This window comes from Anolis sagrei, chromosome 2 (genome assembly GCF_037176765.1).
Source record: "Anolis sagrei isolate rAnoSag1 chromosome 2, rAnoSag1.mat, whole genome shotgun sequence".
Taxonomy (NCBI): Eukaryota; Metazoa; Chordata; class Lepidosauria; order Squamata; family Dactyloidae; genus Anolis; species Anolis sagrei.
In genome coordinates, this window is record NC_090022.1 from 34,087,007 (window position 1) to 34,112,719 (window position 25,713).

At 38.5% G+C, this 25,713-nt stretch overlaps 1 protein-coding gene across 7 annotated transcripts in view; it reads right to left on the minus strand.

Moving 5' to 3' along the window:
- The window catches only part of ADAMTS9 (ADAM metallopeptidase with thrombospondin type 1 motif 9), a 170,831-nt gene that overhangs the window by 6,061 nt on the left and 139,057 nt on the right, over nt 1-25,713 (minus strand). For 4 of the 7 annotated variants that reach the window (XR_010909137.1, XM_067463451.1, XM_067463450.1 and 1 more), the window contains 8 exons: nt 21,216-21,410; nt 16,896-17,028; nt 10,794-10,888; nt 10,242-10,336; nt 10,007-10,140; nt 7,782-7,873; nt 5,146-5,250; nt 1,704-1,798 (listed from right to left, as the gene is read on the minus strand). Coding sequence is in view for 5 of the 7 variants with exons in the window: in XM_067463451.1 (XP_067319552.1) it covers nt 1,709-1,798; nt 5,146-5,250; nt 7,782-7,873; nt 10,007-10,140; nt 10,242-10,336; nt 10,794-10,888; nt 16,896-17,028; nt 21,216-21,410 (939 nt within the window). In the remaining 2 variants the exon portion in view is untranslated. Of the gene's footprint in view, nt 1-1,703; nt 1,799-5,145; nt 5,251-7,781; nt 7,874-10,006; nt 10,159-10,241; nt 10,337-10,793; nt 10,889-16,895; nt 17,029-21,215; nt 21,411-24,257; nt 24,330-25,713 lie in introns of those variants that run through there. The other 3 variants (XM_060766423.2, XR_009630845.2, XM_067463453.1) reach the window with 3 other exon arrangements.

Genomic DNA, 25,713 nt, shown 5'->3' on the forward strand with positions numbered 1-25,713 from the left:
ATATCCTCGACACTAAATCATTGTATCATGAAAATTACATCTACGGCATTTCCTGTTGGCTTTGTATGCTTCTAAAGGAATTCTGCTTGTATGGCCACACATGCTCAAGGAATTATTTACTCTTTCCCATAAACTGTCAGGTTCTGGAGCAACCAAAATTATGGGATTGTTGTCATCTGACATAGCATACACCCTTCCAATTGGCAAGGGGCCTTTGTGTTGTGTTCATGAAGTAGTCCAAAGATTGATGTGAAGGGTGCTCAGTGGTGTCACTGCATCTGTAGCTATTTCATCACAGTCATGACCACTGTTACAATTTATATATTTTATCCATTTATGCAAAAGTGATACTACTACCACTGCTACTACTGGCACTATTTTTGTAATTTACTCAAAGACAGTAAAACTGCCCTCACTGAAATATATCAGAGCAATGGTCATATTATCCTAAGCCCAATGAAAACAAGACATAATAAAACAGAAAAAAGGATTAACATGCTGAGGCCAAGAGAGAAAATGTGTTTTAACTTCGAACTAAAAAGACAGCAAAGTGGTTGATAGTCATTCCTTTATGGAGTGAGAGTTCCACAAATAGGGAATAATAAAAACAAATTTCCCCTTTTGAAAAACACAAAATGACTGAGGCCCCTTCCACAGAGCTGAATAAAATCCCACATTAATTGTTTTGAACTAGAATATATGGCAGTGTAGACTCAAATAACCCAGTTCAAAGCACATATTGTGGGATTTTCTGCCTTGATATTCTAGGTTATATGGCTGTGTGGAAGGGCCTTGAGATTTTACATGGCTGTGTATAGAGTAAACATTGTGTATGTGGAACTCTGCTATGGTTGTCCTATCGCCAAGCCCAGGATTCAGCAGTGTTGTGACGGACTCTCCCATAACTATTCCATTACTGATGGAGAGAGGGGATGTGGGGGTTGGAGAAACCTTCAAGATGTCTCCACTGCTAGTCACAGACCAAGGACTAAGAGCTGCTCTGGAGGACGATGAGTGTTTGACTATAAGAATATAAGCAAGAACTTCACAGATCCTGGCCACTCTCCATCAGCAAAGGAACAGCCATAGAGTGGAGTAGGGGATTACTGAAGTAAAAAGGCATATCCAGTGGGCATTTTGGAAATGATAGAGAGCGGAAGAAGGTAGCAACCTCCACAATAGCCAAAGGAATCCATATGCAAATGTAAGTGGAACTTATACTTGCATATGCTATTGACATGATGGTGACCAACATGTGTGATAGATACTTTGAAAAAATCCTCCCCAAAAGATTTAATGATATGGGAAGACTGGCTGAGGGAGAGTGTGTGTCCTTATGCTAGAACTGAGCTTATTAGACTCAACTGCACCAGTTTGTTAGTGCAGTGCACCAAAATCTCAGTCTGGAGCTACACTGCCACATAACTGTATTGAACTGGATTATATGAATCTATACTGACATATAATTGTTCATCTGCAGTCTGAAACTCCATTATATGGCAGTGTAGATCCAGCCTCAGGCTGTGTTCTTGTAATCCAAAGTCTGCTTACCTAGAATTACGTTTTACTTAAATGAGTAGTACTTACTGACTAATTGATTGATTACTTATTTATTTAGTAAAAATAAATATATTCCTTAGTATCAGGGGTATCAGGACTTTTCAATGCTTGTATGGTAGCAAAATCCAAAATTCAGAACTTACTATTGCTAAAACACTTGGACATCGAGGCCAGTTCCAGATGATGGAGTACATTTTCCACAGTAACCACCACATTTCCCTATAACTTTGGTACCATCCTGTAGTTTAAGAAAGAAAGAAAGGAGTCAGAATAGAGTAAATGGAATTCTTTACAACCTGTATGTATGTGAGTGAGTCCATGTACTGTACAAACACAAGGAATATATATAGAGAGGGGGGGGGGGAGAGAGCAACATATGGAATAAGAATAAGGCTGCATCTATACTGCCCTATATCCCAAGATCTGATCACATTCCCCTTCCACATAGCCATATAACCCAGAATATCAAGGGAGAAAAACCACAATATTTGCTTTGAATTACGTTATCTGAATCCACACTGCCATATATTCCAGTTCAAAGCAGATAATGTAGGATTTTATTCAGTTGTGTGGAAGGGCCCCCAGATTATCTGTTTATCCTAGATTATCTGGCAGTGTAGACTCATATAATCCAGTTTAAAACAGATATAGGGAATAATAAAAACAAATTCAGATCCTGGGCTATAGGGCAGTGTAGATCCAGCCTAAGAGCACAATACCAACACTACTGGCTTGTCTACTGACACAAACAACAAGCATTGGTCACAGACAGATAGTTTACTGCTAAAATATGGAAAGATTGCATAAGTGAACTCTTCAGAATAAATCCTAGTAAACAGAAGGGAACTTACTTCTGAGTAGGCAAGGTTTTTTTTTCAAAACTCTAAAAGGATGTTTTTGCTTTGAAAGAGCTTTATTTAAAGAGAAAAAAATATGACGAAGAAATGAGACAACAAAACAAGCAGCACCTTCAAGATTCACATTAATTTGATCTCCATTTAAAATATTGTGAACTAATGCAGTGAGGAAGGGGCCTTAGCTAGCATACAAATAAGTGCAATAAATCTTCTAACTCCTCCCCTAAAGTATATGCTGTACTTGGATCCTTTTTGACATTCAAATATTTCTCAGGGTCCTTCCACTCAGCCCTTTATCTCAGGATATCAAGGCAAAAAAAAAAATCCCACATTATCTGAGTGTGGACTCAGATAACCCAGTTCAAAGCATATATTGTGGGACTTTCTGTCTTGATATTCTGGGATATAGGGCTGTGAGGAAGGGCCCTCAGAAGGAAAAAGACAGATCAAAGATAGGCCAAGTGGCATTCAAAATCTTCCAGTCCCTTTTTTGCTATTAGTATGAAAATTCTGTGTGATATTATTGATCTGTGAACCTGGTACCCAATTCCTATGAGCAGTGTTGCTCCCTTATTCTCTTCGTATTTAAATTTCAAGAGCGATGTCTGATAGGTTATGCAGGTAAAGTGATGTATTCTACATCAATTGCCTCTTAGCTTTCATTTTAATTTTGTCAGCTGGGACTCTCCCTTGGTCTTTTGTGCTCAGCACTGATTTCTTTCAGCTGCTTTAGCTTTACCAGTGAAAGCTTTCTTCTGCACTGTCACTTTTAAGATTGAGTCTAAAATGGCTTTTATTTTTCACTGCCCTGGCTTTTCTGTTTTAAACTCTGACAGCTAAAATTGTGAACAGCTCAAGCTTGACAGCAGTTCTGTTGTTTGCAGTGCCCTGTCCAGGGCAACAAACTAGTTCTTGCAAAGTAAACACACAGATATTATATATTATTTATCTTTCACTACCCACGTGGTTTTATTTAAGAAACCTAGTATGTGACATAGTAATTTAATTTCTGAGAGTATTAGGTCCAATTTTTACATGCATCTATTTGGTAAGGTCACAATGGCTTTGAGAGCCAGGGTACAAGATGCAGATGATCCTTGGGAATGTCCTATTTTTTTTAAAAAAAATGCTCTATAATGTTTTGTTTTTTGGAAGATTTCACCCTGCTCTTTACCCTATATGTGCTGCCTCCACTTCCTGAATATCTCTGGATCATTTGGGTGCAGATCTTAAATAATAATAATAATAATAATCATCATCATCATCATCATCATCATCATCATCATCATCTTTATTTGTACCCCACCACCATCTCCTCAATGGGACTTAGGGTAGCTCTCAGAAGCACTCTAAGTGCCACATGCAGACAACAATATGTAAGTATAAATACAATGACATAAGTATAACCAACAGTGCATAAAAATCTCAGTGATAAAATTATAAACATTTGAAAATTATAAAATTCCTAAAATGCAGTGGAACCTGAGGGCCATCTATCTGTCATAACAATCAATTAAAGTGTGGGCCAGTACTATCAATGACCATGGACATTGGCCATGGATTTCTTCAGGCTCAAAGGCCTACCTGAAGAGCCATGTTTTTAGACTCACCTGGAAGGCCTGAAGAAAGGAGGCTAATCTAATTTCTTTAGGGGGGGTATTCCAGAGCTAGGGAGCCACCACTAAGATGGCCCTCACTCTCGTCCCCACCAACCGTGTTTGAGATGGTGGTGTGACTGAAAGAAGGGCCTCCTCAGCAGATCTTAATGCCCATGCCAGTTCGTAGAAGGAGATGCGGTCTCAAAGATAGGTTAGACCTGAAGCGTATAGGGCTTTATAGGTAATCTCCTGCACTTTGAATTGGGCCCAGAAACTTATTGGGAGCCAGTGGAGCTGCTTTAAAAGTACTGCCTATTAGTCAGTGGGCACTAAAAAGGTAAATGTTTTAAAACACTAAATTTACCCCATACTGGTTTGTTTAAAAGTTTACTGCTTTTTGAGGCTGAGAAGTACTACACAACTGGCATATACAACTGCATCTAACACAAAGAAAAGAGATTCCACCTAAGCTTTAGGAAGAACTTCCTGATGGTAAGAGCTGTTTGGCCATGGAATATGCTGTTCCAGATTGTGGTGGAGTCTCCTCTGGAGGTTTCTAAGCAGGGGCTGTCTGGGTTGCTTTGATAGTGTGTTCCTGCATGGCAGGGGGTTGGATTGGATGGCCATTGTGGTCTCTTTCCAACTCTACGATTTTATGATTCTAACTGTGTTTAAGAAATGATTTGCTGTGTGTCTGCAAATGTTGTACCTGGATCCAGAACGGGAGGGAGAGAGGCCGGCCCACAGGCCCTTGGAGGAGTAATCCCCTTAGTATTTTATTATGCTCAGTAGCCCTGTTAGAGCAGGCTCCCAACTGTACACTTCCTGAGGACTCAGACAACTAATTAAAGAAGTGTCTGGACCACTGTGCTCAATGTTTTTAGCTTCACGGTTAAGCAGACCCACTAATTAATTGCAATAATACAGATCAAGTTGAATTTATGCCAATCTGTTTCTCCAAATCCACCCATGACAGACTATGTTTTGCACTTAGTGCACTTTACATTAGATGTCAAAAGATTGGTTTAGTTCCCCTCCTCCCAGGAGGAGGCACACCGCAATTAGCTGCATGTCAGGAAAGAAGAAATATGCTGTGTTTGGTAAGAACAGTGACATATTTTTTTCCTTACTGGTGATTTTATAATTTCGGAAACAGCGTAGTTCCCTTGGGAAAGCCATTTTGATGCTTGTGGTACTGCTAGATCAGTTCCAGAGAGGTTGATGCTAAAGCGACCCTTGAAAAAAATTAGAAATGGAAAAAGGCAAGAATTATACATGCTTCCTGAAATGGTTACTGAACAATACAAGGCACGCATAAAATGAAATAAAATGCCTGCAAACTCCCATGTAACAGTGTTGCTATTCTAACAAGATCTCCCCGGCGATGTTTTCAATTGTTCCAAACCCTCATAGCGATTAGCACATACTGTACAAATCACAGCAGGAGTGAGATTAAGCATTTCTTCTCATTTCTTGCTTTCTGGAGAAAGGCTGCTTTACAGCAGACCGCCAGCTGAGGGCATTCGTGTCCTTTGCATAATAATGTCATGCACATCATGTTCTGCTGGTGATCAGAGAAAGCCAACCAGCCCTTTTCCATATTTGACTAGCTGAAGAGACATTTTTTTCTTTTTCCCTTCTTAACTTGTTATTAAACAGAAAGAGAAGCGTTCTTATTTAATATATTAAAAGGCTGGGTCTCTCAATGCAATGCTTAAAAGGATGGGATCTTAATGCAAATGCTTCCTAAGTTTGAAACATAATAAATTAAGAATAGCGTAGCTCAATTTAGGGATGATCAATACAGACTGGGATACAAATACAGATAAACTGTTCATCTATCTAATGTCAGCAGCCCGAATTGTATTTGCGAGAGTTTGGAGACAAAATATAATACCAACAAAGGAAGACTGGTTAGAAAAGACATTAGACATAATGAACATGGATCGTCTGACGTTTTTATTAGCAGTACAACAGAATACATATTAAAGTAACAAACTGGACCCTCATTAAGGAATGGATAAAAGAAAACAATTTCAAGATGCTACTATGAAGAGAGTCTAGGAGCGGAGAATCACCGACATCAAACAACCCATATAGAAAAAAGAAAGGAATTCTTAAGTTTTTTTCAATACCATTATAAAGAAGAATGGAAGTTTAATACTTTTTTCTTATTTTTTCTTTCGCTCTTTTTTTTCCTCTTTCTTCCTTTTTTTCTATCTCTCAAGCTTTAACCCTAACCCCAACCCCAACCCAAATCCAAACCCAGATCCTTTCTGGACCTTTACCCTTGAAAACCTTCAATAAAAATTATACTAAAAAAATAATAGTGTAGCTCAAGGGATACTTGCTACCACATAAAATTACCTAGTTACATAGATGGCTTTTACGGGGTTCTCATCTGGAGCCTTTGATCATCCAAAATGACCAGATAATCCTATCTCTTTGTCCATCCACTGTATTTAGAATTCCTTTTCTACAGAGGTACCCCCAACACTACCTACTACAGCAGTTGTTCTCAACCTTCCTAATGCCACGAACCCTTAAGACAGTTCCCCATGTTGTGGTGACCTCCAACCATAAAATTATTTTCGTTGCTATTTCATAACTGTAATTTTGCTATTGCACCAAACTTGGCACGCTACCTACATGACCAACATTGAATACTGGTGGGGTTGGGGGAGAGGCTGTTTTAGAATTCTGGGAGTTGCAGTTCACCAACAACAAGGAAGAGAAAGACAGGCGGAGAGATCTTCAGCCTCCTCTGCCAAAGGGGTTCCTAAGACCATCAGAAATATGTGTTTTGTGATGGTTTTTGTCAACCTCACAACCTTTCCAGGGGTCCTGACCCACAGGTTGAGAAACACTGTATGTATGTATGTATGTATGTATGTATGTATGTATGTATTTAAAACATTTATATCCCGTCCTTCTAAACCTCCAAAGAGGAACGCAGGACGGCTACCAACAGGAACTATTCAATGCCAACACACAATAAAACATAGCTTAAAATACAGTCAGTACAAATTAAGACAGTTATCAATACACATTGCATTAAAACAGTTTGCCAGTTCAAATCATCATCCTAAAAACAGTCCATTGTTATCCATTAAAACATTCGCTTTCCCAGAAAAATCAGTCTATTCTGCAAACACTTGATCCCACATCCAGGATTTGAGTTTCTTCCAGAAGGTCAGGAGTGAGGGGGAGGATCTGATCTCATTAGGAAGGGAGTTCCACAGCCGAGGAGCCACAAAGGAAAAGGCCCTGTCTCTCACCCCCACCAAACGCCACTGCAAAGGCGGTGGGACTGAGAGCAGGGTCTCTCCGGATGATCTTAAGGTCCTTGATGGTTCGTAAAGGAAGATACATTCGGACAGGTAAACTGTCCAAACATACTACATATATTTTTATTTGCTCATAATTTTACACTTGTATATTTTACCTGAGTGGCTCTAATTTATAAGAACCTCTTTGTAATATTATCCTGTTTCACAAAATGATGTTAGATGACTGATTACTTTAACCATTTTTTTTGTTTGCTGCCCTGAGAATGCTTTTGAAGAATATAAGTCACATTAACTGACCATTTGAGCATTGCTGTTAGAAGACAATGCACTATAATACGCGGGGGGGGGGGGGGGAGCATTCGATTAGGAAGTGTAGAATGCAACAACAACTGAAGTGTGACTGCTTTGATCAAGGAAAATCTCGATTCTGGACTGTAACAAATGGATCCATGATTTGGGAAATATTGTTGAGTTACCTGTGGGCACTTGGCTGCACTGTAGCAATCCCCAGCAGTGGCAAAAGGAACAGGTCGTCCATCAAGTGTCTGTGCAAACTGTAAATCAGTTGCTGCGAAAAAAGCAAAAAGAAAAACGAAACAAAACTAATGTATTAGTTTTCATGTAGCCCAACTGTCTTTATACATTGATTATATGGATCCACTGGGGAGTTCTATACATAATAAAGCTGACAATCAAGTGTGCAGCTTGGAATGGCATTTTGATGTGTGCACATTAAAAAATGGGAAAGGATCTCTTGAAAAACCTTTAAGACTACAGACATCTTAAATATGCAGAAACACCAAGCTTTTAAATCTCCCCACTTTTATCCAGAGGAAGCATGCTCAGGGTATTTCTGCTGATATTTCTCTCACCTCAAAGCTATAGTCTAGTTTTCTTATTATGTTTTGCATCATGTTTGAAATTTTAGGATTCTCATGGAGGTGGAGCGGAGGCATGCTTCATCTCAAGTTGATTTGGGTACGGTATAAACAGGCTTTAGATTGGTCCTATGCTGTGTAAAGATCTGCAACTTAATTCCATTTGGCTTAACTCAAATCCCACTGTCACCTTTCGGCAGTATTTCAAGGGGAACAGTCTCTAGACCAAAGTCTGGCTGAAACAAAGATAAGCTACAGCATTTTTGCTAAAGGGTGAAACACGCCACACACTTTTTACTGCACGTCTTTTTTGCTTTCAAGCAGGGCTTGAATCTAAAAAGAAAGCTGCAAGGAGGCCATATACCTTTTCCTCCAAGAATTTATTATTCTGCCATTGGGAAAAATGAGCTGACATGTGGAACAGGATTTAGAGGGTTACATTTGTGTTTTATCACATTTGAACTTTGAAGAGATAAATAAAACTTTCTAGAAGCTTAATGTTGTAAGGTGCAAGAATATGGAGCAAACTCTAGGAAACTGAGTTCTTGTTGCCTTTTGGAACTAACCTAAAGAAAAAGTACTGTACCATAGTGCAAAGCTTCTTAAACTGTGGGTTTTGAGTCTTATTTGGAGTTCTCGAATGTGGTTTTGAAAAAAAGTTCATCTTGCCACTTAATGACTGTTTTAAACATTTACATGAATCTGTTAGCAACAATATGCAGCAAATGGTTCAGCTGTACTTCATAAAAAAGGGGAAAATAGTCGGCCTTGTTTAGCAAACCTTGGAAATGCCAATTTTGCTTGAAAGCTATCTTGCCAGTTTCAGAAAAACATCCCTTCAAATTTTGATAATAAAAAACAAACCATACTCATTTGAAATCAAAAACATCAGTCATCTGTCAGTAAAAAGTTCATGTAGAATTTGCATGCAACTTGTGCAGGAAGGACAAGTTTATTTGTTTTGGGGAAGGAAAGAAAGGATATGGACCAAATACATGTATGTGAACAGACAGTGATGGGAACAAGAGAGATGTCGATATGAGTTCAATTCAAGCATTACAGAATGGAATTAGAAATATTGCTCTGTGTCTCTTGGTATCAACTATTCAGCTAAGATTTAATTCTTTATGTAAAAAAAGAAGAAAGACCCCTGGTGGCGCAGTGGGTTAAACCATTCAGTTGCTGAACTTGCTGACCAAAAGGCGGGTGGTTCAAATCAGGGGAGCGTGGTGAGCTACTGCTGTTAGTCCCAGCTTCTGCCAACCTAGCAGTTTGAAAACATGTAAATGTGAGTAGATCAATAGGTACTGCTTCATGCAGTTATGCTGGCCGCATGACCTTGGAGATGTCTATGGACAATGCCAGCTCTTTGGCTTTGAAATGGAGATGAGCACCACCACCGAGAGTTGGACACGACTAGACTTAATGTCAGGGGAAGCCTTTACCCTTACCTTATTGAAAAATAAACAAGCATATCCATCTCATTAGTATACAAGTTTGCTTTCATCTTTAATAAATGGCAAAATCATATGTATAACAAAGAGATATTTTTGAAATAAATTTCTTTATGATTTGTTATCAGAAAATATTTGATTTGTATATCTATTCTATATACTTATATACCCCGGGGTTGCCTAAATATTTCTCAGGCAAAAACAGGTTGCAAATGGAAAAAGATTTAAGAAGCCCTGACACCCTGTACCATAAATGTTGAATCCATGCAATGCAAGGAATGTGCTTGCTAGATTAGTCTACTTTAAATGGATAATTGAACCTCATGCATCAGAAAATATTCAGGTGATAAAAGCCTTGTTGTTACTCACTTATTATTTGCATCGCATTCAGGTCCAGCCTGACTTTGCTGAAGGTGGTAAAGCCAGCTGCGGTGTAATCTTTCCTACATTGGCAATCTTCTCTTCTACTTCCATTGTATGGACACTCGGTTGGGTTATGTAATCTGAATCAAAAGAAAGCCCTTTTTCTACTCATGACAACAAATAATAACACCAGGAACAGAAAACAAAGTAACATCAAATGTGGGGTGGCGTGTGTTCTTACCTGTAGCTGTAGACTTCTGAGAAATTCTCTGCTTCGCCCTTCACCAGAGTCACATACTCTTTTGGTCTGTCAGATTCCATACCAGCACAATATATCTGAAAGAAATACACCATAATTCTATCAAACGTCTAACACTTGCTGCTAAGTGCATGGCTAGGAAATCAAAAGTTGAAAAATAGAAAGGCAGAAGTCACAAAGGAAAAGAATTAATTATGGTTTAGGATTCTTGAGAAAAAATTATACAGTGCAAGCAGTCGTCAAGATGCAACCACATAATTAAAATTCAAGGATTAATCTCTCTGTCACACACACACACAGGCAGCTTTCACTTTTCACCTCCAAAGCCTAGAAATTAAAGACTGATGTAGGAATTTATAATGACAATGTTGCATAATGTGGACTATCCTGTTTCTAATGCTGCGAAGATGGAATTCCAAATCTATAAGTAATAACATGGTGGCACACATTTTATAGAAATGCAAAGCAGAAAGGCAAGCACCTACAGTGATCTGACTGTAGCTTAACACCATGTGTAAGTTTTATTAATAATACCTTTAAGAGCCTTCCTTTAACTTTAAGGTAATATTCTCCATCCTCACTGATTGTTTTGAGCTGTTTTACTTCTTTGCAACTCGTTGGCAATTCACCTAAAATAAAAGAAAAGAAGAACTAAGCATAGGAAGGAATGACTAACATAAAAAAAAATCAAAATTTCACAATGTCAAATCTTGATTGGTACATTGAAATATAACTGTATATCTTCAAATCGTTTAAAATGTTTTGATTGACTAGGAATGAATATGTTCAGTTATTGATTTGCTGCATTTATCTATGAATTTATTTTAGGTCACTAATTTACCCAATAATTCTGAAGTTAAAAATAAACCATAACAAATTGGTGCCTCTCCCTTTGTCATCATAACTAAAGGTTTTAGGATAGGAGGAAATATATTTCATAACACTGTTGTTAGGAAGACAAGTTATGCATGCTTCAGGGGGAAGTTTCTGAAGCCCAGCTCAGGACAGTAAAAGAAATAACCATTAATGAATAACCATTAATAAACCAGGTTGCTGTAAGTTTTTTCGGGCTATATGGCCATGTTCTAGAGGCATTCTCTCCTGACGTTTCACCTGCATCTATGGCAAGCATCCTCAGAGGTAGTGAGTCATTAATAAACCCTTTTTCCTAGTTCCAACAGACCTCACTACCTCTGAGGATGCTTGCTATAGATGCAGGCGAAACGTCAGGAGAGAATGCCTCTAGAACATGGCCATATAGCCCGAAAAAACCTACAACAACCCAGTGATTCCAGCCATGAAAGCCTTTGACAATACATTAATGAATGGAAAAAAAGAGTTTTGGAATAGAATGGGTTCAGGATGAAGGATGTGTTTGAAACTATCTGGAGTACAGTGACTCTTGTCAGTATTTTCCCTCTTCTATTGATTATATTCTGTTTTGTTTCTACTGTATATTAGAGCCGCATGTTATTGTACAAAAAACATAGAATTATAGAGTTGGAAGAGACCACTAAGGTAATCCAGGTTAAGAGCTCGAACACTGTTTCCATCCTAAATATCTCAGTGTCACCTTAGATCGAACACTAACATTTAGGAAACATTGTATGAATACCAAGTACAAAGTAACTGGATGCAATAACATCATTGGGAAACTTATTGGCAGCGTATGGGATGCAGACCCAAAATTAATAAGAACATCAGCCCTGGCCTTGTCTTACTCAACTGCTGAGTATGCCTGCAATGTTTGACACAAGTCTGTCCATGTGAAGCAGGTGAATACAACACTGAATGAAACATGCAGAATAATCACAGGATGTCTCAACCTACACCTGTTGATAAACTCTATAAGCTAGCTGGTGTGCTGCTAACTGGAAGAGAAATAATGTTGAACACTTAAAGCCACCCACTGTATGGCTATCAGCCTCCTCCTGATAGACTGAAATCAAGGAAAAACTTCATGAGAACCACCACTCCTCTTAAGGTTCATGAACAACAGCAAGTGCATCTTTCTGGGAGGCTAAACCAGAAAATCCCAATTGGCTGCTCCCCCCACGAGGATCTGCGTCCAGGAGCAAACCAAGAGTGGGCAACTTGGAAGTCCCTGAACAGGCTCAGAAGTGAATTCGGCAGATCAAAAGACAACTTGGTAAAATGGCACTGCCAAGAGGAATCCTCTGTGGAGCAGAGCAAACAACTCTGCATCTGTAAGCTTGCCCACAATGCCCTGCCTCATGCACAGAGGCAGAATTGTTTAAAGCTACAGACTATGCGGTTGCTGTTGCCAGTTTTTGGTCTAAAATTATTTAGCTGTTTATGCTCCCTCTATTTTTATTAGTTTTATACTTATTTATGCAATTATTTTGACACGAAATAAATAAATGCAGCCCAACTCCCTGCTGTACAGAAAAATAAAATCAATATATAATTATTATTATTGAATAATAATGCAGTGCAGTGAGTTGAAGTGAATTCTTTTAAAATCTCATTTTGCTCATATAGTACTATACACCTAGATAATTAAGTAAAACTTTACCCATCTCCATTTTCTTTCTTCCTAACTTCTTCTCTCTCTCCCTCCCCTTCCCATTCTTCTTTTTACTCCCTCCATTTCTTGACTCACATCATTCAGTTATACACTTAATGTGAGATGAGTGCAGGCACTAATAGGTTTATTAGACACATGGTTATCAATACTGAAGATGCCCCAGATTAGGATATCTGCCTCCTGCATGCAAAGCCACTTTGCAGAGCATCCTGGAGTGGGGAGGCAGAAAGGATGCAATGATTCAGTTCTGAAGGAAAATATTGTACATATGCTTAGAGACTCGAAGCATTTTAAGAATTCAACGCTCCTGCTTAATTGACCGATCTTTGTAGCTATTCACTTATTGCTGTACTTGCAATGGATCAATGCCCTCCAACTGAAATAAATCACTCTTTATTATCCTTTAACAAACAAGACATTTGAAGAGTGAGTGAAGTGTAATGTGTTGATGGGAATGGAAAAGAAAAGAGAGGTGCAGATGTGTAACAAACTGAACTGAAGAGGACATGCTGCATTTCCAGTGCTTGCAGGCAATGTTCATATTATGGGATTTATAGCCCATATGGGGAAAATTTTAAGTTGGAAAAGAGTGCTATTAGAAGAACAGAATGAGTCATTTTGAAAGAGCCAATAACAAAATGTGCTTCCTTGAGGTCAACAGTGTCAATCTCCATACTATTCCCAGTACAAGGTTTTCATCAATTCTATCAGTTGAAAACAAGGAATTACAGAATATTAAACAGATTAAAACAATTTCAATTATTGGCAATGAATTATTTTCCCAATTTCTAAAGATTAATTAAATTTATTTTCAAACCTAATCTTTCAAGCTGGTCTTACCTAACATAATCACGATTATTCTGCTCCATCTACATTTTTGACTTCTCTTAAATGGATTCTAAAATACAGGTTGACTGGGAAATGGAAAAACAGAGATGGGATGTCTGCCTTAAGAAAGATGCATTTTGTCTCTTTGAGAGTAAAAAGAATGGCAGGAAAAAGAGAGGAGCCGAGAGAAGTGGTGTCTGCCTTAAGAACAATTCCTTCTCTCTCTCTATGGATGGTTGAACTAGAGGTGGGAAGAGGTGATCCTGCGTGATGGGGGTAAATTCTCCATCTTCTTTAAAGATGGAATCCCATGCAGAGAAGACAATTTATCCTGCTTTCCCCCATTTCCTCCAGTTCCATTTGATGAAGTCCTTAGTGCTGAGCCAAAGCCTCTTTGTATCTCTCCAAGCCCCTATTGATTTTTCCAAATTCCCTTTCCTTTTCCTTCCTATCAATATATTTCCAAAATCTTTCTTTTTTCTTCCTATTGATCTTTCCAAGCCCCCCTTTTTTTCTTCCCAATCTATCTCTCCAAACCTTCCTTCCCTATTCTTCCTATTGATATTTCTCCAAGTTCCCTTTCCTTTTTCTTCCTCCATCCATGTATCTTTCTAACAATCCCCTCATCTATGCCTGGCACTACTTTTAATGCTATGCAATGCTGGGATTTGTAGTTTAGTGAGGCAGCAACATTTGTTGGCAGAAAAAGCTTCAAGACCTTGTAAAACTACACCTCCTAGGATTTCATAGCAATGAACCAGAGCAGTTAAAGTGGTGTCAAACTGTATTCATTCCACAGCATAAATATATCCTAAGGAAGCTGAAGAAGGATAAGCAGGAGAAGGAAGGGTTATCTATTTATTAGGCTTGTGTACTCATTTGTTTCGGTCGGTTCCCTTCAGCCAATCTAGCTTGGCCGGATGGCCGTAATGGTAAGGGCTCAGCCATTACATTTTTCCTCCATAACGGGACTATATGGCAGCCGGTCATGGCTTCTCCTCCTCTATTTGGTACCACATGGTGCACGGAGAGGCTGCTGCGTTATGCTTGCATGTGTTTCCCTGTGAGCCCTGCCTGTTGGGCCAATCAGAATAGAAGAATGCCGTGATGTGACTTACACAAGTTTTGTCAGCGAACACCCCCATTGCTCTCAGTTGTGCCCTGGCTCTAGAGAGGAGCTTCAGCCTTGCCACTCACTCTGAGCTTTATTTTTGACTTGGCTTGGCCACTCTCTAGCATTGAATCTTTTGGATTTTCCTTTATTTTCCTATATTTTCTTGATTCTTTTTATTTAGTGGGACTGACTGGGAGTTGGTAATGTATGGGATGGGATGAGTGGGTAAGGTTCATACACATTTGGGCCCTGCTCTGAACCCCTAAGACTTAAAATAATATGCTCCAAAAACATGTTTTTCCCTAAACATGGCTAGATTTTCCCCAATACATTTTGAATTTTTTCCCCCCAGTGGATCATACAGCAGTGCTTGTTCTAATAAGGGGGCAATGCTTGCTCTGATTGTTGCTGGTGCCCTCTTCCAGTATGTTTTGTGAGAACAAGATGCAAAAGCTTTGGAAGAAGTTGCTTGCTGTTGTGTTTTACTAGTAAAATAGAAAGTGTAATAGTGAGACTGGGTGATGTGGAAGTGCATCTTTGACATTAGGCAGGAAAGAATGGTGCTCTGCTGCTGCTGCTCCTGGACAACTTATAGGGCGGGGCCAGCAGTGGGATACCTTTGGGGGAATGTTTAAAGGAGATTTTATTTCTAAAAAGAAAATAAATTCCTAAAAATCAGGGTATGATCCAAATGTTATGAAATATGGTGGGCTGACAATCGTTGATGTGTCTTCTAAGTGTGGCCATTTTCACCTCAATAAGTCTAAAATGGATGGGAAGGGGACCCTGGGAAGCCCCCCCCCCCCCATTAGCGCCAATGGGCTGGATCTAGCTGCATTTTTCAGCTGCAGTCCGAAAACGGCTATCCGGCTACTCACCCGGTTTTGGGAGACGCGTGAAAACAGATACAAGGGTCTACCGGAATCCAGCCAGCAGAAACGGATTGAAGTTCAGCCAAAATGCACAAGCCTACTATTTATATGGTTTTTCTTTCCATTGTTTGGAAGCTTTGGTGTTCTAACACTTTTGTTTTTTAAAAAGGAATTCTAATCACACAGGAATCATAATGTGCACCAATTGTGCTGCATTGCTCCCCTTGCATGCCAGCCATTAGCGCACACCTATTTCGACTTATGTCCAAATTCAACTTAAGAACGGACCTACAGAACCTATCTTGTATATAACTTGGGAACTTCCTGTAGTTTAGACTATATTGCTATACCTGATTTATTTTCTGTATAAATTAAAATATAGCATACATGGCGGTCTTTCTTCCAAACACTGAACAAACTCTAAGCCTGTTTAGTGTGAGCAAAGATGCATTGCATGCACCATGTGCCTTATAGTTATGAACTGGGAACTTAAATATGAATTAACTTGCCAGATAGAATATTAATGGCTATTTTGAGTGCCTTTTGTGATGTCCCTAATCCGCTGCAGGGCATCTACTTAACATACTGCAAAAGTAATATCCGAATTTTCAATTTCAGATCATTTGGGAGAAGACCCGATTCAGCTTTTTCCAAAATCAGCACTGTCTCATTTTCTGGGAGACACAAGACTAGTATAGGCGAGATTAGCATTGCAGACAATGCAGAAAGAAATTACATCAGTATAATAACCCTCACTCCCAGCTCTCCTTGCAGAAGGAATAAATATTTCTTGTCTAGTTTCACCCTAGGTCCTAGGAAATGATTCTAGAAAAAAATACATATGGACCTTTTTGCATGAAAATTGTATGTTTTGCATTTTGTTGCACCAAACCCCACCTCATTTCTTGAAATATGCTTTTTTTAGATGCAAAATATGAAAAATAAGCATTTTGCACAAAGAACTATGTTTTTGGATACAACGATTTTGTGTGTATGTCAGATGGTTTCTGTGTTGTTTTCTTGATTTGATTTCCTGAATGTAAAGAAACAATTTTCAGCCAGGAAATGAGAATATTCTTTAGAGTTTATAATCCCTGTTGGATCAGGTTTGCACCATCATGGGAGTGTCTTTTTCTTGGAGATAATTAATTATCTTTCAGGAGTGCTATAGTTTGTATTCCTACATGATAGGGAGCTGGACTAGATGGTCCTTTATACTCCTTCCAGCTCTAAGATTCTAAGATTTCATGGAAATCATTAGCAAGGATCCTTACAGTCATGAATATTGTGGCATCTCCTCCTTTCTCCAGGTTTCAGATCTTCAAGGCACAAAGTGCTTGGTTGGTCATTGTTTGTTAGGCACTGAACTGACCGGTGCATTACCCCAATTCCACAACTCACGGAACACTGCAAAAACAAAGGAAATGAAATGCAAATGGTTATCACACTAATTAAACTGTAATTGCAATACTAAAAAATAAAACTTTAAAAGAAATAAATGCCAATAAGGATGATACAGGATGTGCACTAATTTGATATGTGTTTTGCAAAATTTAAGTCTCCGAAGCCTGAATATTAAGGAAATAAACATTTTATGTAGAATAAAAAGTAATGTGTCTTTTATAAAAAAAATACTATTTACCAACTAGTTCTAGGTACGAAGTTATCTAAACTGAAAATAAGAGACACAGCTTGTATAGAGGAAATAAGAGACAGCTTGTAGAGGAAAAATAGCAAATGGGTGATCAGAATCTAGAGATGAAACGAAAAAGGTATGCTGCATTTGATACAAGCAACTTTAGGGAGCCTGACACATCTGTCTAATGGATGCAATCTTCTATAAGTATAGTGGTGGCCCATGATTGGTCATTGAATGAATTCAAACAGAGTCCCAATAAGATCTTATTTCTGATTGGACTGGAGAATTTTTGTTGATATTGATCGGCATTAGTCAACTTTATTCCACAATAGTTTATGTGTTTTTAACTGATGTACATTTTAAACTTATGATATGTATTGTATTTTAATATGTTGCTTTTCCCTGCCTTGAACAAAAGGAGGAGGCAGGTAGGGAGAAAACAAAACAAAACAAAACAAAGCAAAGCAAACAAATAATTAAGTACTATTTTTGAATCAACATATATAGATGTCTGCTAGAGTTAAAGCAGATGGGATCGAACATACGTTTATATGGATCATATGACTGCTATTTAAGATGTATAATTATGTACAGTTCTTTAAGTATGCGGCTGCCTATAGTTATGCACAATGTGTGAAGCCTTATGTGACATGTAACATCAATATACACTAAGCTTTGTATCTAGACAATAAGATATTCTGCCTTTGTTAGACCACACCTGGAATATTGTGTCCAATTCTGGGCACCACAATTGAAGAGAGATGTTGACAAGCTGGATGTGTCTGGAGGAGGGCGACTAAAACGATCAAGGGTCTGGAGAACAAGTCCTATGAAGAGCGGCTTAAGGAACTGGGCATTTTTAGCCTGAAGAAGAGAAGGCTGAGAGGAGATATGATAGCCATGTATAAATATGTGAAAGGAAGTCACAGGGAGGAGGGAGCAAGCTTGTTTTCTGCTGCCCTGAAGACTAGGACGCGGAATAATGGTTTCAAACTACGAGAAAGGAGATTCCATCTGAACATGAGGAAGAACTTCCTGACTGTGAGAGCCATTCAACAGTGGAACTCTCTGCCCCAGAGTGCGGTGGAGGATCCTTCTTTGGAGGTTTTTAAACAGAGGCTAGATGGCCATCTGTTGGGGGGTGCTTTGAATGCAATATTCCTGCTTCTTGGCAGAATGGGGTTGGACTGGATGGCCCATGAGGTCTCTTCCAACTCTATGATTCTATGATTCTATATATTAGTTATGTGTTTGTTCATTCTAATAAACATCTGAAAGGATTATTAAGCAACCTGATCCTTCTCTCATATTAAAAATCCTCATATTAAAAATATTAAGAGTGCTTGAATGGAGTTTGATGCTAAATCTGTCTGTTTGTATTTTATTATTGCTCATACATTGGGAGTTGTGATATCTAGGTGATGAGAGGCGATCCAAACAGATGTGGCTTAACTGCCAAATAAGAACAAACATTTAATCTAAAGTGATAGGGGTGTGAAACTATGCCTGTTTCAAGGATATATCCACAGCAGTATTCATTATTTGCCCTTCTCGTATGTGCTAGCTTTTTTTATTCCGACACCAGTCCTTGTGCATACCATATTCAGTGGTATGTAACATGGAACCCTATTCTACAGGTACAACTATGTACAAAGATAGTTTGAGATCTACTAAGGCTTACATATTTTTTTTTAGAAATGTAAAAATGAGGAAGGAGAATCATGTTTTTCAAGTTTGGTAACTGTCCTACTCCATGCTAAAACTGGAACATATACAACTTTCTCTGGGGTATGAATTGGCAGAAGGATTTATTTGGTGGCTCAGGCACATCCATATACCCTTTGAAAGCAGAGAATGTTGAAGACAAGCAACTCTCTTGGTTTTTAAGCAACTGCTTTTAAACTGTATATAAACTGATTTTAATGTTTGTATATATTTATGGTTTTATGTCATGGCACTGAATGTTTGCCATATATACACCCTGCGGGGTGAGAAGGGCAGAATATAAATGTTTTAAATTTAATAAATAAATAAATAATCTCTCTTAAAATACTACAGATCTTTCTGGAAAGAAACCCACAAATAAATTGCATATAAAGGACTGGGCAACTAAGCCCAGATACTAGGATAAACTGCAGAGTGCAGGAGATGCTGGTGGTATGTTAAAGAAAATAATTTGCATAACAAAGAAACTCAGCTGCTGCACACATACCACAGCTTATGAATACACATGTTTGGGACCAAGGTGTTAGATAACACTTCCCAAAAACAGCATTAATGCGATCTCTGCAACAGGTTTGACTTGACAAGGTAGTTGTACTGAGGACAACAGGGATAGGGCAGCTGCCAGTTCTCTCCAATATTTCCAAAACAAGAAGGTGCTCCCAATAACTGAGAGAAAAAGTGTATAAAATCTCGGCATCTCAGCAAGCTCGGCTGGCTATGCTGTCTGGGGCATAGAGCTGGAAAAATATTTTACCAAGTTCTGAGAGTGTGTGCAATTTATGAATTCTTCATCTCTTAACCTATAAAACAGTTATTAATTGTGATATAGCCATAACACTCTTCCCTAATTCTCGGCCAATCCCTTACACTGTTTGCCACTTGAATCCCAGGTATTAGGTCAGAGTTATGAATCACAAAGCCCTCTATGTGTTTCTCAACAGTAAGTCCCAGAAGTTCCAATCACTCAACCAATGGAGAAGAACATGAGGACTTGCTGTACATAAACAGCTAAAAAAAAAAAGAAGAGAGGATTTCTAGTGGTCTATGTGTTAGGAGTGAGGTTACCCCATTTTATTCTGATGGAAACCTCCCTTGTTTGAAGTGCAAAGATGTGAAGGACACTTCTATTTCTGAAGCAATAATAATTACAGAAAGAAAATAAAAGGCTTTACTAACAAAACACTGTCATACTGATTGCCTCACCTTTTCAGTACAGAAGGCTCCCTTTGAACACAATCTATAAAGATGTATAACAACAATAGCAACCCCAAAATATGCACAATAACATGAAGCTAGGTGAATATCTGTCTTAGAAGTAGGAAGCTCATGTAGACTCTTTCAGAAAAGCTCTTTTCTAAAGTTTCTAATGTCAAAACTTATTTTTGTACCTAAGCAATACAAAGAATTGGTCACAGCAAGATTAGATCCTTTTGAACTCCACACAAACACCAGAGGCATTCCAATTGTGTTAAAAGGAAAGGAAAATGTATCTGTGACACTGAAAGTACAATTTCTGTGATTATTATTTTTCAGTAGAGAAATTCCATTGCTCCTAGCACAAAGGACTATTGGAAAGACCACAATAGTCCAAAATACAAAATACTGAAGGGTCATAAGAGTGTCTTCAATGCTTCCCTTCTTTATCTTCCTCATTCATTCAGTGCTAAGAGTTTTCATTATGGAAACTCTTATGGGTGAAGAAAGAAGAATTATGACCACTGAGAGTATGACTTCTATGTTGTGAATAAAATTTTTCGAAGCCACTCCAATTAGTGAAGGTACAACAGCGAATGGCAAATTTTAGTTTCAGTATCTGGTGAGCAAGTAAGATTATGCCTTGAACATGTCAAAGAAGGTTGTCACCATTATTGGGTACTGATCAATATATTAAGAAAGACTAGGTGAAAAATAAAGTGCGTAGCAATGGGAATAGATTACAGGGCAGTACAAGATAGACAGAGAAATGTAAGACAGCAAGGTACCCTGATGAACTCTTTCACAGCCACATTTCTTTTAAGACTAGGGTGGGACAATAGACAGGGGTTTTACTGCCCTTGACCCATCAGTAAGACACAGCTATGCTCCACAGCTTCCCAGCGGTTCCGGTGCTTCATCTTAGAAACTTACCTTCCACTATCTATGATCTTGGCCTTTGAATTCTTAGCACACAGTGAGCCACACATTACAATTAATCATGAATAGTTTTTTGAAAATAAGATTAGAAACATACACTTCCCCAATTTCCAACTCTCCACGATGCCAAAACTGGGCACTCGCCTAGATAGCATGATTGCACATTGGGTGGTTGTGTGCCTGGACAGTTGACGGTGTTCTGATAACCATATTCATAATGATCCTTCCCTGTATAAATTTCACTGCAGGAAACCAGCCTCTGCTTGTAGCCTTTGCCGCATGTCACAGAGCACTGGAAGGAAAAGAAATTGAAATGGTTTGTGGTCATATTCAAAGTAAGGTATTTTTTAACAAGGCATTAAATATCTCCTGCTGCCCAACATTCTTGTATTATCTACCAACTGTGAAAATTTATGAGCAGGTTGAGGTATTTTAGTCTTCCGCAGCTTGGCTCTATTCAAATATTTTCCAATCGACAATGTCTGTCATTGCTGACCATGTCTTCATTAGCTGGAGCTGATAAGAGTAATAGGTCAATATAACCGGAAGGATTCAGGTAATTAAAGGCTGATGCCAGAGCTCAGGGATAAAAAAAATATTTTAAGGACTACAATTCATAGGATTGTCATTTATGGAAACTGTAGTCCAAAAAATATAACTTCTCTAAACTAGAGCTAGAAAACTGGCTGTGAAAGAAATCTAGCATATTCTCTTTGCCTTTGCTGCTCTCACCAACTCAGTACAGACTCTGATCATGAGAGGAAATATTGCAGGTTAGTACTGGCTCAGATGTCCTGTGATTCATCAACAGTCTAAGGCCAGTGAGTGTATGAGCCACAGACTGTAATCTGAAAATAAGCCTTCACAGGAAATACTTTCAAAGGATGCCAAGCCAAAAACAGTGTAAAGTGGTTGCTGAAAGAAGCAGCTGAAGATCTGTGTGTGGTGTCAGAAGAGAGCGTTCTTTCACTGGATGCGCACATCCCCTTCTTTCAGCATTGTGAACTAGGAACAGTAGAGTTATACTTGTGACAATGCCTTGTTTCACAAGGAAGGCAGTATCACATGGACTTAAATCAAGCATTACTGAACTTCAGTAGCTAAAACAAAATAATGTGCATTGGAATATGATATTGGCTTTGATATTACTATACGGGAAAATGCACCATTTCCAGTACAGGGTGAGCAAATTGAAGAAAAAGTGATTGACCACTCTGATGGGAAACCTTTTTCACCTCAACAACTGAATTCAGTTTCAGAGAGGTTGTTGAGGCTGCATGTCAATGATCAGCAAGGACAAAGGCAACAGCGGTGAGGAGTAAAATATCAGAATATTTTAGCTTTAAGTTCTAACTTTAGAGCAGGTACTTCAGACTTTTAGATTGGTGAAAGCCCTGTGAAAAAAAAGATCAGCCACCAAGTGATGGTATCCTGGAAAAGGGGGGCACGGCAGTGTAAGAAGAACCAGAGACCCAAATGGGACCCTTTATGGGACTCCATAAAGACTTCCCAATCCCCACTTGTCATCAAGTTCTGTAACTTGTATTTTCCCCTTAAACTATTTCATCACTATGACTTTGTTTTATTTATTTATTTATTTGCCATATTTATGCCCTGCCCTTCTCACCCCGAAGGGGACTCAGAGCAGCATTTACACATAGACAATGATTCAATGCCATAGAAACAACATACAATTAATTTTTTTAAAAAAAAATAACATTAAAACCAAAGAAATTAAAACATCTAAACATCACACCAATTGTTTTAATCATGCAGTCCAACATCATAATCTGGAGCCATTCCAGTTGTCATTGCACATATTCTGTATTAATTTATTGCACTACAATTACTATCCAAAGGCTATTCCTTTCATTCAAAATCACCACTAGGCTAATTTGAGATGATTAGAAAATGTTTCAGAAAATGCTCGTTTTATCATTTATTCTGGAATCTCTAGACAATTTATTTAGAAGAGTAGTGCAGAAATATACAAGAACATTGAACCAGGGCAGTGGGAGATGAAGGACTTGAATGCCCACTCAGTTATCAAAACATCCTGGATAACCTTAGGCAAGTCAGTCTCTCAGATAGAGAGTAACCCTTCTGTTGGAAGATTCTTGATAGGAAAATCCTATGATAGGATTACCATAAGTAGATGTTGACTTGAAGTCATGTAACTGCTATTACTTCTTCTCAACTGAAATACATAGCAATTAATAGAACATTCTCAAGTAATCCATATTTAGAACATAGGGAAAGTTAGTTTGCTCATGCAAATGAACAATGGTTTTTCACAATCTCCTTTCTGGTGCTATATATCTGTATGCATCTTTTTTTATAATTCAGTCCTCTTCAGCACCTCAGTTTCCCCTTTTATGCTAGGTCAGCAATAGTGCCATCATTTTCCTTCCAGGTGTGAAATGCTCCTTCATATGATGCAGAAGGAACAGGTCAGGATCGGTCTGTTTCCTCCTGTGTTCAGCTTTGGTGACAATTGAAAGCAGCTGATTTCCCTTGACAGGTATGCTCAATGTTGTGGGGCAGAAATGCCAGTTCAAATTTGTTCAAAAAGTATGAATCCAACCCTGATATTTATGAGAACAAATGATTATTTTTTTACTTGTCAGCCAGTTCCTTAAAACCTTTCTCTCCTACCCCAGGTTCTTATTGATTTTTCACTTCATACAACAACAGGACCCTACACTTCTTGACAACAGCAGAGCCAACTATGGACACATCTTTGGATCACAAAACACAACAAGCTAATTGTTATTTCTGCTATTATCAGTTGAAACCTGCATGCATATATGCTTAAATTAGAGCACAGATTTCTCAGTTAATCCTGAGTACACTATAAATCACTGGTGGAAGGAGGAGAGAAAAGGGAAGAAGTATAAAAGAAAGGGGAAAAGAGGCAGAGTGACAGCAAGGCCATACTGAAATCTTGTGCTTTTATGAGCCCTCTGCCCTTTGGGAACAAATGCTTTAGAGCACAGCCAACAAATCAGGCACCACAGTTGCTCTGATGATTATGAATTTAATTCTAGTGAGCAGCCATGAGAAGGCTTTGGTCTTTTTAAAGCTTGGTCTGTTTAGTACTTGCTTCCAGTGGGATTGCCATAACTGACGAGATCTTGGGCATGATGCCCTGTGGGGTCTACTCTGACACATCTCACCCCACCTTATTGCCCTAGGTTCTGGCTTCCCCTCTCTAAAAAGAGAAAGAAATAGAGAAATGTGGGAGAAAGAAAGGTAAAAGGAGTTCTTTTCACCTCCTCCCTAACTTCCCAGATGATGAGAAAGGAACAAATGAAAATGTTATGAAAACATTTCATAGAATTAGTGGCACCACATGTTACAATTTTGTTGAAAGAAAAAAACAACCTTCTCATTATGTTCTTGTGGCACCAATTAGTTGGCTTCTTCCCTGCTCTTTTTCAAAAATACACACACACACACACACACACACACACACACACACACATTATGGCTGGCTACCATGGTGTGATGTTTTTTAGACTACTGCTTCTCACACTTAGGTCTTCCAGATGTTTTGCAATTCACCTCCCAGAATCCATCATTATTTGCCATGCTGATGGAGGTTCTGGGAGTAAAAAATGGCTGGAGGACCAAAGCTTGAGAACCCTTGTTTTAAAAAGTTAAACACAATGGCTTCATTCCCAGAGTTACTATGAAAAAGCAATCTGGGAAATGAAAATGACAGGTATGGCTCTCTGCAGCTTTGTACCACTGAAGAGCAGCTACTCTACTAAAGACAGTTAAAAACAATATTCTGATGACCTTTCCTAAATTGTTCACCCTGTATATTTAGTCTATGGGGCTTTGAACTGACACCACCTAGATCCCAGCATCACCATAGCAGGTCTTCCTTCTCTTTGTAACTTCACAGCCTTGGATGTCATTCTTCATTCCCCTGATCTATTTATGTCAGTTATAATACTGGCCAAAAGGGAATAGCTTGAACAGAGTTTTTAAAAAACTAGGACCGGAATTTTTTATTAAGGAGTTGCAAAAGTTGCATCAGAAAAGTGGGAAGCCACATTTGATTTAAAAACAAAAAAACAAAAAACCTAAAGGGGATGTGGGTAAATGGCTTTTAGGGAATTATTTTATTTTATTAGCATAGGGTGTGGGTTGTTCTATTTACTTAGTGGCACAGGAAAGTCATTCTGCATCTGTTCAACATAGTAGAAAATGCACATTTATTACATTTTTACGGCAAGCCTTGATATAATCTGTGGACACATCTGGGCCATGATTCAGTGGCTGTCTAACATTTTGGCCAAAGTCTTGTTCAATGCTGGAAAAATATAATGTTTATGCAACTAAAAATACTGGTGGTTGGCTCTGGTGTGTCTGTGACTTTCAAGTTTATTTTGGTGGCCATTCTGTTCCTGGGATTTCAGAGCAAAGCCAAAAACACATGTCATATTGCACTAAGGTTAGGTGAGGAATCACTTACATAAAGATGCATTGAATACAATGTGATGCTGGTCTTTGAACAGTACAATAATTGGTAGTAAGTTAACAAAAATGTAACAGTCCAAAATGCCTTTTTTACTGTGTTTTCCCTA